At 46.6% G+C, this 13,409-nt stretch overlaps 1 protein-coding gene across 1 annotated transcript; it reads right to left on the bottom strand.

Moving 5' to 3' along the window:
- Positions 1-8,788: 8,788 nt before the first annotated feature.
- On the bottom strand, positions 8,789-12,699 carry LOC123122832 (beta-glucosidase BoGH3B). The gene is made up of 10 exons (XM_044543188.1): positions 12,568-12,699; positions 12,076-12,313; positions 11,786-11,990; positions 11,578-11,668; positions 11,013-11,155; positions 10,695-10,938; positions 10,507-10,611; positions 10,003-10,185; positions 9,711-9,915; positions 8,789-9,608 (listed from the first exon to the last, which is right to left on the bottom strand). Exons 2-10 carry the CDS (start codon positions 12,290-12,292, stop codon positions 9,127-9,129), a joined length of 1,875 nt encoding a protein of 624 aa, XP_044399123.1. The 5' UTR covers positions 12,293-12,313; positions 12,568-12,699; the 3' UTR covers positions 8,789-9,126.
- Positions 12,700-13,409: the final 710 nt, after the last annotated feature.

Below are 13,409 nucleotides of genomic sequence, written 5' to 3'. Positions count from 1 at the left end.
TGTCCTCATTGCTGCACAGAAGGCTTATGTCCTTAATGCACCGCTTGGTGTGCTGAACCTTGAGCGTCGTTTGTGGATGTTGCGAACATCTGACATACACGTTTTGATGACTACGTGATAGTTCAGTGCGTAATGTTAAAACGGTATAGAATTGAGGCACCGAAGACTTTTTGAAACATCGCAGAACATATGAGATGTTCCAAAGACTGAAATTGGGATTTCAGACTAGTGCCCATGTCAAGAGGTAGAGACCTCTGACAAGTTTCTTAAGCCTACAAACTAAGGGAGAAAAAGCTCAATCGTTGAGCATGTGCTCAGATTGTCTGAGTACTACAATCGCTTGAATCGAGTGGGAGTTGTCTTCCAGATGAGATAGTGATGGTTCTCCAAAGTCACTGCCACCAAGCTACTAGAGCTTCATGATGAACTATAACATATCAGGGATAGATATGATGATCCTTGAGCTATTCGCGATGTTTGACACCGCGAAAGTAGAAATCAAGTAGGAGCATCAATTGTTGATGGTTAGTAAAACCACTAGTTTCAAGAAGGGCAAGGGAAAGAAGGGATACTTCATCAAACGGCAAATCAGTTGCTGCTCTAGTGAAGAAACCCAAGGTTGAACCCAAACCCGAGACTAAGTGCTTCTGTAATGAGGGGAACGGTCACTGAAGCAGAACTACCCTAGATACTTGGTAGATGAGAAGGCAGGCAAGGTCGACAGAAGTATATTGGATATACATTATATTAATGTGTACTTTACTAGTACTCCTAGTAGCACCAGGGTATTAGATACCAGTTCGGTTGCTAAGTGTTGGTAACTCGAAATAAAAGGCTATGGAATAAACGCAGACTAGCTAAAGGTGAGATGACGATATGTGTTGGAAGTGTTTCCAAGTTTGATGTGATTAAACATCGCACGCTCCCTCTACCATCGAGATTGGTGTTAAACCTAAATAATTGTTATTTGGTGTTTGTGTTGAGTATAGACATGATTGGATTATGTTTATCGCAATACGGTAATTCATTTAAGGAGAATAATGGTTACTATGTTTATTTGAGTAATACCTTCAATGGTCTTGCACCTAAAATGAATGGTTTATTGAATCTCGATCGTAGTGATACACATGTTCATGCCAAAAGATATAAGATAGTAATGATAGTACCACATACTTGTGGCACTGCCACTTGAGTCATGTTGGTATAAAACGCATGAAGAAGCTCCATGTTGATGGATCTTTGGACTCACTCGTTTTTGAAAAGATTGAGACATGCGAACCATGTCTATTAGTATATATGCATGAAGAAAGTCCATACAGATGGATCGTTTGGACTCACTTGATTTTGAATCACTTGAGACATGCAAATCATACCACATGGGCAAGATGACTGAAAGGCCTCGTTTTCAGTAAGATGGAACAAGAAAGCAACCTGTTGGAAGTAATACATTTTGATGTGTGCAGTCCAATGAGTGCTGAGGCATGCAGTGGATATCGTTATGTTCTTACTTCACAAATGATTTGAGTAGATGCTGAGTATATTTACTTGATGAAACACAAGTCTGAATTATTGAAAGGTTCAAGTAATTTCAGAGTGAAGTGGAAGATCGTCGTGACAAGAGGATAAGATGTCTATGATATGATCATAGAGATGAATATCTGAGTTACGAGTTTGGCACACAATTAAGAAATTGTGGAAATTGTTTCATGACTAATACCGCCTGGAACACCATAGTGAGATGGTGTGTCCGAACATCATAACTGCACCCTATTGGATATGGTGCATACCATGATGTGTCTTATCGAATTACCACTATCGTTTATGGGTTAGGCATTGGAGACAACCGCATTCACTTTAAATAGGGCACCACGTAATTCCGTTGAGATGACACCGTATGAAATATGGTTTAGAGAAACCTAAGCTGTCGTTTCTTAATAGTTTGGGGCTGCGACGCTTATGTGGAAAAGTTTCAGGCTGATAAAGCTCGAACCCAAAGCGGATAAATGCATCTTCATAGAATACCCAAAACAGTTGGGTATACATCCTATTTCAGATTCGGAAGCAAGGTGATTCATCAGACAACGCACACTTAATGGAAAAACGAGGTATCTTTTTGGAAAACTTCTCTACTTACGACTTTGTTAGCGCTTTGAGGGCTTCACTATGTTCTCTGAAATCTTGTATAAATAAGAAAGAAGTCTTTCTCAGGAGTGTTTCTAGAAACAGATCCTTTCTCGAGGAAAAGTTTCTCTCGAAAGAATTGAGTGGGAGGATGGTGGAGACTTGATGAGGTTAATGAACCGTCACTTCAACTAGTGTGTAGCAGGGCACAGGAAGTTGTTCCTGTGGCACCTATACCAATTGAAGTGGAAGCTTATGATAGTGATCATGAAACTTCGGATCAAGTCACTACCAAACCTCATAGGTCGACAAGGATGCCTACTACTTCAGAGTGGTACGTAATCCTGTCTTGGAAGTCATGTTGCTAGACAACAATGAACCTACGAGCTATGGAGAAGCGATGGTGGGCCCGGATTCCGACGAATGGCTCGAGGCCATAAAATCCGAGAGAGGATCCATGTGTAAGAACAAAGTATAGACTTTGGAAGAACTACTTGATGGTCGTAAGGCTGTTGGGTGCAGATGGATTTTAAAAGGAAGACGGACAATGATGGTAAGTGTCACCATTAAGAAAGCTCGACTTGTCGTTAAGATGTTTTCCGACAAGTTCAAGGAGTTGACTACGGTGAGACTTTCTCACTCGTATCGATGCTAAGAGTCTGTTGGAATTGTATTAGCAGTTACTGCATTATTTATGAAATCTTGCAGATAGGATGTCAAAACATTGTTTCCTCGACAATTTTCTTGAGGAAAGGTTTTATATGATACAACCAGAAGGTTTTGTCAATCCTGAAATATGCTAACAAGTATGCAAAGCTCCAGCAATCCATCTAAGGATTGGAGTAAGCATCTCGGAGATGGAATGTACGCTTTGATGAGATGATCAAAGATTTTGGGTTTTTACAAAGTTTATGAGAAACTTGTATTTCCAAAGAAGTGAGTAGGAGCACTATAGAATTTTTGATGAGTAGAAATGATGTAGAATTTCTGGAAAGCATACAGGGTTATTTGAAAAGTGTTTTCCAATGGAAAACCTAGATTAAGCTACTTGAACATTGAGCATCAAGATCTATAAGGATAGATCAAAAACGCTTAATAGTACTTTCAAATGAATACATACCGTGACAAGATTTTGAAGGAGTTCAAAATAGATCAACAAAGAAGGAGTTCTTTGCTATGTTACAAGGTGTGAGTATTGAGTAAGACTCAAGACCTGACCACGGCAGAAGAGAGAGAAAGGACGAAGGTCGTCCCCTATGCTTTAGACGTAGGCTCTACAGTATGCTATGATGTGTACCGCACCTCAAGTGTGCCTTGCCATGAGTCAGTCAAGGGGTACAAGAGTGATCCAGGAATGGATCACATGACAGCGGTCGAACTTATCCTTAGTAACTAGTGGACTAAGAAATTTTCTCGATTATGGAGGTGGTAAAAGAGTTCGTTGTAAAGGGTTACGTCGATGCAAACTTTGACACTAATCCGGATGACTCTGAGTAGTAAACTGGATTCGTATAGTAGAGCAGTTATTTGGAATAGCTCCAAGTAGCGTGTGGTAGCTGCATCTACAAGATGACATAGAGATTTGTAAAGCACACACGGATCTGAAAGGTTCAGACCCGTTGACTAATAACCTCTCTCACAAGCGAGATATGAACAAACCCCATGGGTGTTGGATTCATTACAATCACATAGTGATGTGAACTAGATTATTGACTCTCGTGCAAGTGGGAGACTGTTGGAAATATGCCCTAGAGGCAATAATAAAATGGTTATTATTGTATTTCCTTGTTCATGATATTTGTCTATTGTTCATGCTATAATTGTATTAACTGGAAATCGTAATACATGTGTGAATACATAGACCACAACATGTCCCTAGTAAGCCTCTAGTTGACTAGCTCGTTGATAAATAGATGGTCGTGGTTTCCTGACCATGAACATTGGATGTCATTGATAACGGGATCACATCATTAGGAGAATGATGTGATGGACAAGACCCAATTCTAAGAATAGCACAAGATCGTGTAGTTCGTTTGCTAAGAGCTTTTCTAATGTCAAGTATCATTTCCTTGGACCATGAGATTGTGCAACTCCTGGATACCGTAGGAATGCTTTGGGTGTACCAAATGTCACAACGTAACTGGGTGGCTATAAAGGTGCACTACAGGTATCTCTGAAAGTATCTGTTGGGTTGGCACGAATCGAGACTGGGATTTATCACTCCGTATGACGGAGAGGTATCTCTGGGCCCACTCGGTAATGCATCATCATAATGAGCTCAATGTGAGTAATGAGTTAGCCACGGGATCATGCGTTACGGAACGAGTAAAGAGACTTGCCGGTAACGAGATTGAACGAGGTATTGGGATACCGACGATCGAATCTCGGGCAAGTAACATACCGATGGACAAAGGGAATTGTATACGGGATTGATTCCCCGACATCGTGGTTCATCCGATGAGATCATCGTGGAACATGTGGGAGCCAATATGGGTATCCAGATCCCGCTATTGGTTATTGGCCGGAGAGGTGTCTCGGTCATGTCTGCATGGTTTCCGAACCTGTAGGGTCTACACACTTAAGGTTCGGTGACACTAGAGTTGCTATGGGAAATAGTATGTGGTTACCGAAGGTACTTCGGAGTCCCGGATGTGATCCCGGACGTGACGAGGAGTTCCGGAATGGTCCGGCGGTGAAGATCGATATATTGGACGAAGGGTATTGGAGTCCGGAAGTGTTCCGGGGGTACCAGGCTATGGCCAGCATGACCGAAAGGTGTTTCGGGAGCCCCGGCAAGTGTTGGAGGGCCTCATGGGCCAAAGGGGAAGGGGAAAACCAGCCCACTAAGGGGTTGTGCGCCCCCCACACCCTTTCCCACATTACTTGGGGAGGTGGGGCGCCTCCACCTGGTTTGGGAGGCAAGCCTCCACCTGCTTGGCTTGGGGGCAAGTCTCCCTAGGATTTTCCCTAGGGAGATCCAATCTGCTTGGCCGCCGCCCACTAGGGGAAACCCTAGGGCGCCTTCCCCTCTCCCCTATATATAGTGGAGGGGTGGGAGGGCAGCCGTACCTCTTCCCTGGCGCAGCCCTCCCTCCTCATACACCTCCTCCTCCTCCTCTGTAGTGCTTAGCGAAGCTCTGCCGGAGAACCACGAGCTCCATTGCCACCACGCCGTCGTGCTACTGGAGTTCTCCCTCAACTTCTCCTCTCCCCTTGCTGGATCAAGAAGGAGGAGACGTCCCCGGGCTGTACGTGTGTTGAACGCGGAGGCGCCATCCGTTCGGCGCTAGATCGGATCTTCCGCGATTTGAATCGCCGCGAGTACGACTCCATCAACCGCGTTCTTGTAACGCTTCCGCTTAGCGATCTTCAAGGGTATGAAGATGCACTCCCTCTCTCTCGTTGCTAGCATCTCCTAGATTGATCTTGGTGATACGTAGAAAATTTTTGAATTATTGCTACGTTCCCCAACAGGAGGAGCAGGGCAGGCCCCTGGCGGTGGTCCTCGATGCGGTGGTGGTGGCTGACGAGATCTGGCACCGCGCCCGACGTCAGCGGCGGTGAGGGAGAAGGATGGAGGTGGAGGCTACAGTGGAGACGAGGTCTATGGTGAGGTGCGGTGGACGCTGACCATGGGTTGGTCTCGAGGCGGCAGCGGTGGCGGCCGAGTTCCGGGATGGCGCGCCCGGTGTTAGCGACGGCGGAGGTACATGCAGCGTAGGAGGGCAATGGTGTTGCTGCTCACCTGCTCGAGGGGTAGGCTGATGTGAACGCGCATGCTGGAGGTGCCTGACGAGGCAGCGGTTGTTGGACTTGGAATTGACGTGAGTGGAAAGGCAACAAGAGTTGTCCATCTTGGAGGTATGATTTTTTCAGCAGATTGCAAGATCTTCTGGACAAAAACAGTGACAGTGCAGGCAACAATCTTACTGTATCTTCTCCCTAGCCTTTTTTCCAGTCAAACTGAAGGCTATACACATTTGCATTAACAGCAATCATGTTTCAGTCAACTGAATGCTCATCAAGTATGGCAAATCTTAATTTGCAGCATGCACATTTTACTTTATCCCCAAGTGCTCATGCCCATGCTCTACAGCTGCATCCCCAAGTGCCAGCGCAAGGCCAGAACGTTGGTGGAAGGGCTCAATGGCAACACCTGGGCACGCGACATACACGGGCGTCCTTGGCATCCATGAGATCGGCCAATACGTGTAGCTATGGCAGATCGCGCGCATACCTTCCTATTGATGCACCGGACCAACTGATCTGGAAATGGTCCGCGAGCGGCACCTTCTCTGCCCAGTCCTGCTTTGCGGCAACCTTCCAAGGATCAACGTCCTGCTACTCCTGGAAGCTTGTCTGGGAGAGTCCAACTAATGGGCATAGTGAGGAAGACCATGGCTTTCATATTTGTATTTTTTTTAGACAAATTAAGCCACCAGTCCTTGTTAGAGAGCTCCAAGTGTCATGTGGATGTGACAATGCTCTTGAGTTGGAACCACTCATCGGTCAAATTCCATAGCCTCAGAATGAACCAGTACTTGTAGAAAATATGCACCACAGATTCTTGCTCTCTTTTGCATTAGGGGCATAGAAGCAATTTGGGCACCCTCTCTTGTCCAGCCTATCGGTGGTCCAAATCCTATTTTGGATAGGCATCCAAGCGAAGAATTTGATCTTTGGCGGTGCCCAAGCTTACCAAACCGTGAGGTTCATAGTGGTGCGAGTAGCCCCAAAAATTATGCCTTGTGCGGGTATGCCCCAAAGTAGTGGCTACTAGCCATGTGTTTCCAAACAATGTCGTCCTCGCATTTTCATTGAGGTGCAAGTCGCGAGGAAGCGCCCTAAGAGTTATAAATTCTTGAATGTGAACCATAGAGAGATAGTAGAAATTTTGATCTTGGTGATCCAAACATCATCCTTTAAAGTTTATCTCGCCTTCAAATTATTTCTCGTGGATGCCACATATATGAGCGGTGTTATCTCCTGGGGCTTATGCCCTTGCACCAAGGGGAAGTCCCAAAAAGGAGTCCTCGTGTCGTCACCAACGACGGTGGTAGTGAATGATATAACAATTTTAGGTCCGTTTCATCTCAAAGATTGGCCATTCCAACCCAAATCTTGGTTAGCTCCTTCCATTCAAACCAAGGTCTATGCAATATAAGAGCCTCACGAATCTCTCGGTATTGAGCACACCAAAACCGCGAAAGTCGTGCCGCCGGGAAACGATATGCCAATTGACTTCACATTCTACACCGAGGTCTTGTTCGTTCTCGACCAAATTAAGGGAAGCCTGCTCTAGCTTATTAACTTTGTGAAGGGTGTTCGGATTTTTTTTTCTTTCGCAAAGGAGGGTTATCCCCGGCCTCTGCATCGAGCGATGCACACAACTATCTGTATTATTTTATTCAATAAGGTCTTACAAAATAAATGCATAGATCGACCCAAAGCCACACCTTTCTGGCGAAAACTATCGCCCTACCTACAAGATTAATGATGTGCCCTGGCGTCGCGCCATGCAAACCTAGAAATCCGGTGGCCTCACCAAGCCGCCCACCGGCTAGCCGGGACCACCAACTGGTTTAGCAAACCCTCATCATGCACCGCATGCGCACGCTATAGAATCCGTCACCGCCTTCTTTCATAGTCCCATGAGCAATCGATGAACCGATCTTTCCAGACCTTTCTGCTGTCGACACCACCACGACGCCGGTCAACGCCAGCCTCCTACGCACGCTCATCAAATGGTATCCAGCATTGAGACTCCGCTGCACCTTGCTGCCAAGACTCACCGTCGTCGATACTGTAGATGGCACGCCGCTCCACCTTGGTCACCGCATGAGAAGCATACGGAAACTTGCTCCCAACCACCAGCAAGCCAAACACTTGTCCCTCCAGCCGATGTACAACCCAAAAATGATGCCATGGGGGTGACGACGCAGGAACCTCGCCATCATCCAATCTGGAAAGTCCGAATCTGGTGTTTCCCCTGGGGCGCACAGGGAATACAAATCGCCCCACAACGCCTCCAACGAGGTGACGACACTCGCGGGCGTCGCCGTTGATAGTTTCTGGCCAAGGCCAAACCAAGCTTTCGCTGGCAAATTCGCGCCCATTCCCGGCTGGACCACCAGATCAACCTCCTCCGTCATCCAGCATGCCCATGGATGACGTCTGCCGCTAGGAAATCGCACGACCGGAGCCGCACCACCGCCCAAAACCGCCGCTCCGCCTAGGTGAGCCATCGACGGCGGAGGGCCCCTCACCGCTACGCCACCGACGCGCAAGTCTAGGACACCCGCGTGGATCTCCACCGCAGCCGCATCCTGGTGCCGCGGTGGAGGAAGGCCCCGCCGCCGCCATCATCCCCCGCCTGGGCTTTGCCCCGCGGAGCTCCGGCGGCAGCGAGGAGAGGGGCGGTTGCGGCTTGAAGCCTTAGATTAGATCAGGAGGGAGGGGGTCGAGGAGAGGGGCGGCGGCGGCTCCCAACTCCCTCGAGCAGAAACAAGGTGGGATCTGGATGACGAAGAGGGGTCGAGGTGAAGGGTGCTCGGATGATAAACCCCTTAGGAGGTGAACACCGACTTGACAAGAGCGGTGCCGCCAATGCAGTGATATTCTTGCCCTCCCACGAGACAAGCCTCCCTGGAACCTTGTGCTCGAGGAATTGAAAGTCTACTCTTTTTAGTTGCCAATCCAAGAGAGGTAGAGCCAAGTTGAGGTGACCGTAAAAAATAGGTACCACCAAGCTGAGGCGCTGTTTTTACATTTTTACAGAGTTGGGTCTTCATACATTTTTAAAGGGCTGGGGCGTTGTTTCTCACGTACTCTCTGAGGGGAGGATGTCGAAGAAAGCGCTAGATTTTGTTGCACAACAGAACTAACACCACAACAGCCGGAAGAATGCATCGCTCTTTTATTGAAAACAAATCAACCACAAACGCAATGTATCCCATCTCTCACAGCCCAACCGAGATACATTCCATCTCGGTCATCTCACCGGACTCACTTGTTGGCCTGCGTGGTGAGGCCAAACCCGAAGGGGAAGAGCGGGTCGTAGTGCTTGTCGCCGACGTTCATCGGCAGCTGGTCCACCGACTTGAACCACGTCCTCGCCAGCTTCCCGGAGAACCCGTAGTCGCCGAACAAAACGTCGGCCACGCCCTGCCCCTCAGTGCCGGGCAGCCACGCGGCGACGAACGCGTCCATGGCGCCGATGTATGGCTCCACCACTAGCGGCCTGCCGGAAATGAGGACAACCACGCACTTGACACTCCTGCAGACGGTCTGGATCACCGAGGGTCCGGGGGCAGGGATCGTCAGGTTCAGGCTGTCGCCGAACGTCTCGGCATAGGGCGGCTCGCCGATAACCACAATCGCGTAGTCGTAGTTACCGCTGTCCACGGCGGTGCTGTCCGGGTTCTCCGAGAAGACCACCTGCGTGCTGGGGTCGACGGTGGACTTGATCGCCGAAAGGATGGTCGTCCCTGCGTTTCAGCATACGTTTCCATGAATTTCTGTTTCATTGATGAATGGCGACGTTGCTACAAATTAGCACTAGAAGCAGTGAAACAACAGGCACCATTTACCAGTAGTATTGTCGTTGCCGGTCAATCCTTGCCATGTGATCGTCCATCCTCCACATTGGTTGCCCAAGTTGTCGGCGTGGCTTCCGGCAACGAGGATCTTACCGGCCTTCTTGGGGAGGGGCAACAATGGAGTGTAGGCAGATTTTCCATTTTTCAGCAACACCAGTGATTTTCTGACGGCTTCCCGGGCGATTTCTCGGTGTTCCTAATAAAAGGAATGAATTTACAGTAAGAATTTTATATTTTGAAGAATGAAGTGTGAGAGAAAGAAAGTATGTTGTTAGGAACTAACTTGCTTTCCGAGTTCGCCCATGAGGCTTGGATCGGCATAAGGGTTCTCAAATAGACCCATGGTGAACTTAACCCGAAGAATCCTGTAGACAGCATCATCGATTCTGCTCATGGGGATAATGTTGTTCTTAACTTGGGATGTCAGTCCATCGATGAATTCTGTGTAGGCAAAAGGAACCATGATCTGCAGAAAAACACAAATACCTTCTTAATCAAAATATAAATGTTGGGGTATTGAAAAGTGAGAGAGGGTGAAGTCTATTGATATGTTTTCTCATATTTTAACTGGATAATAGATGTAATTTTTTGCCTTCTGGTGAAGTTGTGCGACAATATTAACTTACTTTTTTATGATTATGTATGCTTATATTACAAATATCTAATGAAGAAAATGTCAGATTTGTATTAGCTGCAGAAGGGATAACAGTTGTCAAGAATGTATCACAACCAGACAAGGAATATACTTTATCATGCTAGCTATTAACCAGACAAGGCTTTTGCTTACCATGTCAATACCTGCACCTACTCCGGCCTCAATCGAATAAGAATAGTTCAGGTGTTGGGGAGTAGTAATCCGATCAATGCCTTCCCAGTCTGAAATCACAAAACCCTATGTGCACGAAATACCAAAAATTAATGAAAAGAGTATCTCTTAATTTGAGCTTGTTCTTTTGCCTGGCATGAGAAACATACCCTAAATTTGAGCTTGTTCTTGAGGAAGTCAGTGATTAGGTGATGGTTGGCGTGCATTTTCTTTCCATTCCAACTATTGTATGAGACCATAATAGTGGAGACGCCTCTGATGATAGAATTATAATAAGCAGGCATATGAATAGTCATCAAGCCATCGTTGTCGATGATTGTATTGCCCTCGTTGATCCCCATAAACGTACCACCATCACCAACATAGTGCTTTGCACATGCGGCAACTTTCTTACTGCAGAGGGACAAAGTTAGTCACATCTCCTAGTGTAACATTACTTTCATATTTACACGTCAGGGTAAATATACCTTCCACCAACATATGGTCTTCCTTTGATATCTGACGGATCATCGCCTTGCAAGCCAGAGATAATTGTGGTCATTGAACGGACAACATTTGGGTCTTCACTGTAGCTTTCATAGCAGCGTCCCCATCTTGGGTCTCTACAAACCTGATCATAAATAAATAAATGAGTAAGTAAGAATGATAAATCTTTGCTGTATTTACTACTAGAAAGAACATACTCCCTTCGTCTAGGTGAGTAAGTCATCTTAGGTTGTGCACCGTGACCAAGGAGGAGGGGAAAAAGAGAAAACTTAATGTTTATTTGCTAATTAATAGCATTGCATGCAATGAACTAACCACTGCATGTCGTGTTTGGTAGTCTCAAGTCATTAAAATCATGCACACCCCACATATCTTATTGGTTGATATGTCAAGAAACAAAAAATGAGGTAGAAGTTAATGCACCGCGCCTAAGTGTTTTCAGATTATTTGGTTTCGTAAGATGACTTACACACCTAGACGGAGGGAGTAACAACAAATATTTGCTAGGAGACCAACTGCTAAACACGCAATAGTATTATCTATTACCGCAATACATGGAGCAAAGACGTATGGGATCCCGGTGGCTCTAACTTCAAGAGCAGTTGCTTCTCCTATCCTCTTCACCAACTCAGGGTCCCTGGAAGACCGGGACACGTTAACAATATATATAGACGGGGAATTGACATATGCATCGCATTATCGATGTAATACACGAAATGTATCTATCATATAAAAAATGAAGAGAAATTCACACCTGGTGGCTCCGAGGCCAACGTTATGGGGGAAGACGGTGGCTTTGTAGACGTTATTGTGACCATGCACAGCGTCAATACCGTAGATAATCGGAATACCTAGGCGGGTGGACATGGCGTCCTTTTGCATTTCGTTCACCATCGACTGCCAAGCCGCAACGGTTGCCTTGGAAGAAGGCACGCTGCCTCCACCACTCAGCACGCTGCCTGCATCACGGCATGCACACCAATGTCAAACACAAACTCTGCAGTCCTTCACCATATTTTTGCTACATATTTAGCTCTGGTTTACCTATGAAGTACTTGGATAGCACCCCCGTCGTGGCGTTCTCCCTCTCGATCTGAGTCATCTGGCCGATCTTCTCCGCGAGAGTCATCCGGCCGAGCAGGTCCTTGATGCGAACACCAATCGACTGCTTCGGGTCCTTGTACTTGAGATATTCTGCCCTCCCCAGCACCGCCAAGCAGAACATGAGGAGAACGAAGGTGGCCTTGTGCACACTCCCCATCTTGTCTGACTATACGTAGACCTGAGTAAAGGGATGCTAATCATGTGAATAAACATTTGATGAATCTTATATATGCAGCAAAGAAATATCAGTTATGGGCTATTTGCAGTGAGAGGTTCCTCTGTTGGTGACATCAAGTTACTGAATAAGTTGACAGAGAACAACCAAAGCTCAGAGACTACACGGCAACACTGTATGTGTGTGTATACCAGAAAAGTAGAAACTAGCAATGGAATGTGTATGCAGCGCACAGCGCAAGCGCGAGAAACCGATACCTTCTCGCAACAACAGGATGAACTCAGCAGCCTTGGAGCTGCCTCTGACGGTGGCTGCCTGAGAATGATGAGAAGGGCGAGCGAGCTAGAGCGTGTCCTGCCTGGCCATGAAAGGAAGCACCGGCTCCTTTTATAGCCCGGCCAGTGGGTAGTCTAACGGACACACGAGGATCGCAAGGCGGCAAAAAAGAAGCGAAAGAAATCATCGGATCTGATTCGAACGAGTGGATCTCACGCCTTATCAGCTACTGGCTCCGACGACCCGGCGGCTAGTAACGATGGGATCGAGATCTCTGCGTCCACATTAATTGCTCGGGTTACTGCAACACCACTATGATGACCTCGAGAGGATCGATGGGTCTCTATCAATATGGAACTATGGACGAGATCGTTGAGTAGCTAGTTGTTAATTCCCAGTTGATGCTGACAACGCTGACACCCTACACACAGCATAGCGCAGTTCATGCTGAAAATAGTTCTGAGTATGTACTACCTCCGTAAACTAATATAAAAGCGTTTAGATCATTATTTCAGTATTCTAAACGCTCTTATATTAGTTTACAGAAGGAGTACTACGGTATGATGACGCTGAATCCCCTGCCAACGGTAGTTCACCGAATGACAATAGTGCATGGCAGACAAAGACTAGAAGAATCTTTATTTCGAACCTTAGAGCATTTCTAGCAGAAAGCCGTAAAACAAAGCCCGTAGATGTCAAATGGGGCCACTCCCATTTTTGCAATGCTCCAACCCCAACGGTAACCTGTATCTCTCTGCCCTTAGAGCTTTTCCAATAGATTATGTATATTTTGGTGCTCCAAATCGATGATGTAAAAATTTAC

Source organism: Triticum aestivum, chromosome 5D (genome assembly GCF_018294505.1).
Source record: "Triticum aestivum cultivar Chinese Spring chromosome 5D, IWGSC CS RefSeq v2.1, whole genome shotgun sequence".
NCBI lineage: Eukaryota > Viridiplantae > Streptophyta > Magnoliopsida > Poales > Poaceae > Triticum > Triticum aestivum.
Note: the sequence above shows the minus strand (reverse complement) of the source record. Positions and strands in the feature narration are given on the sequence as shown.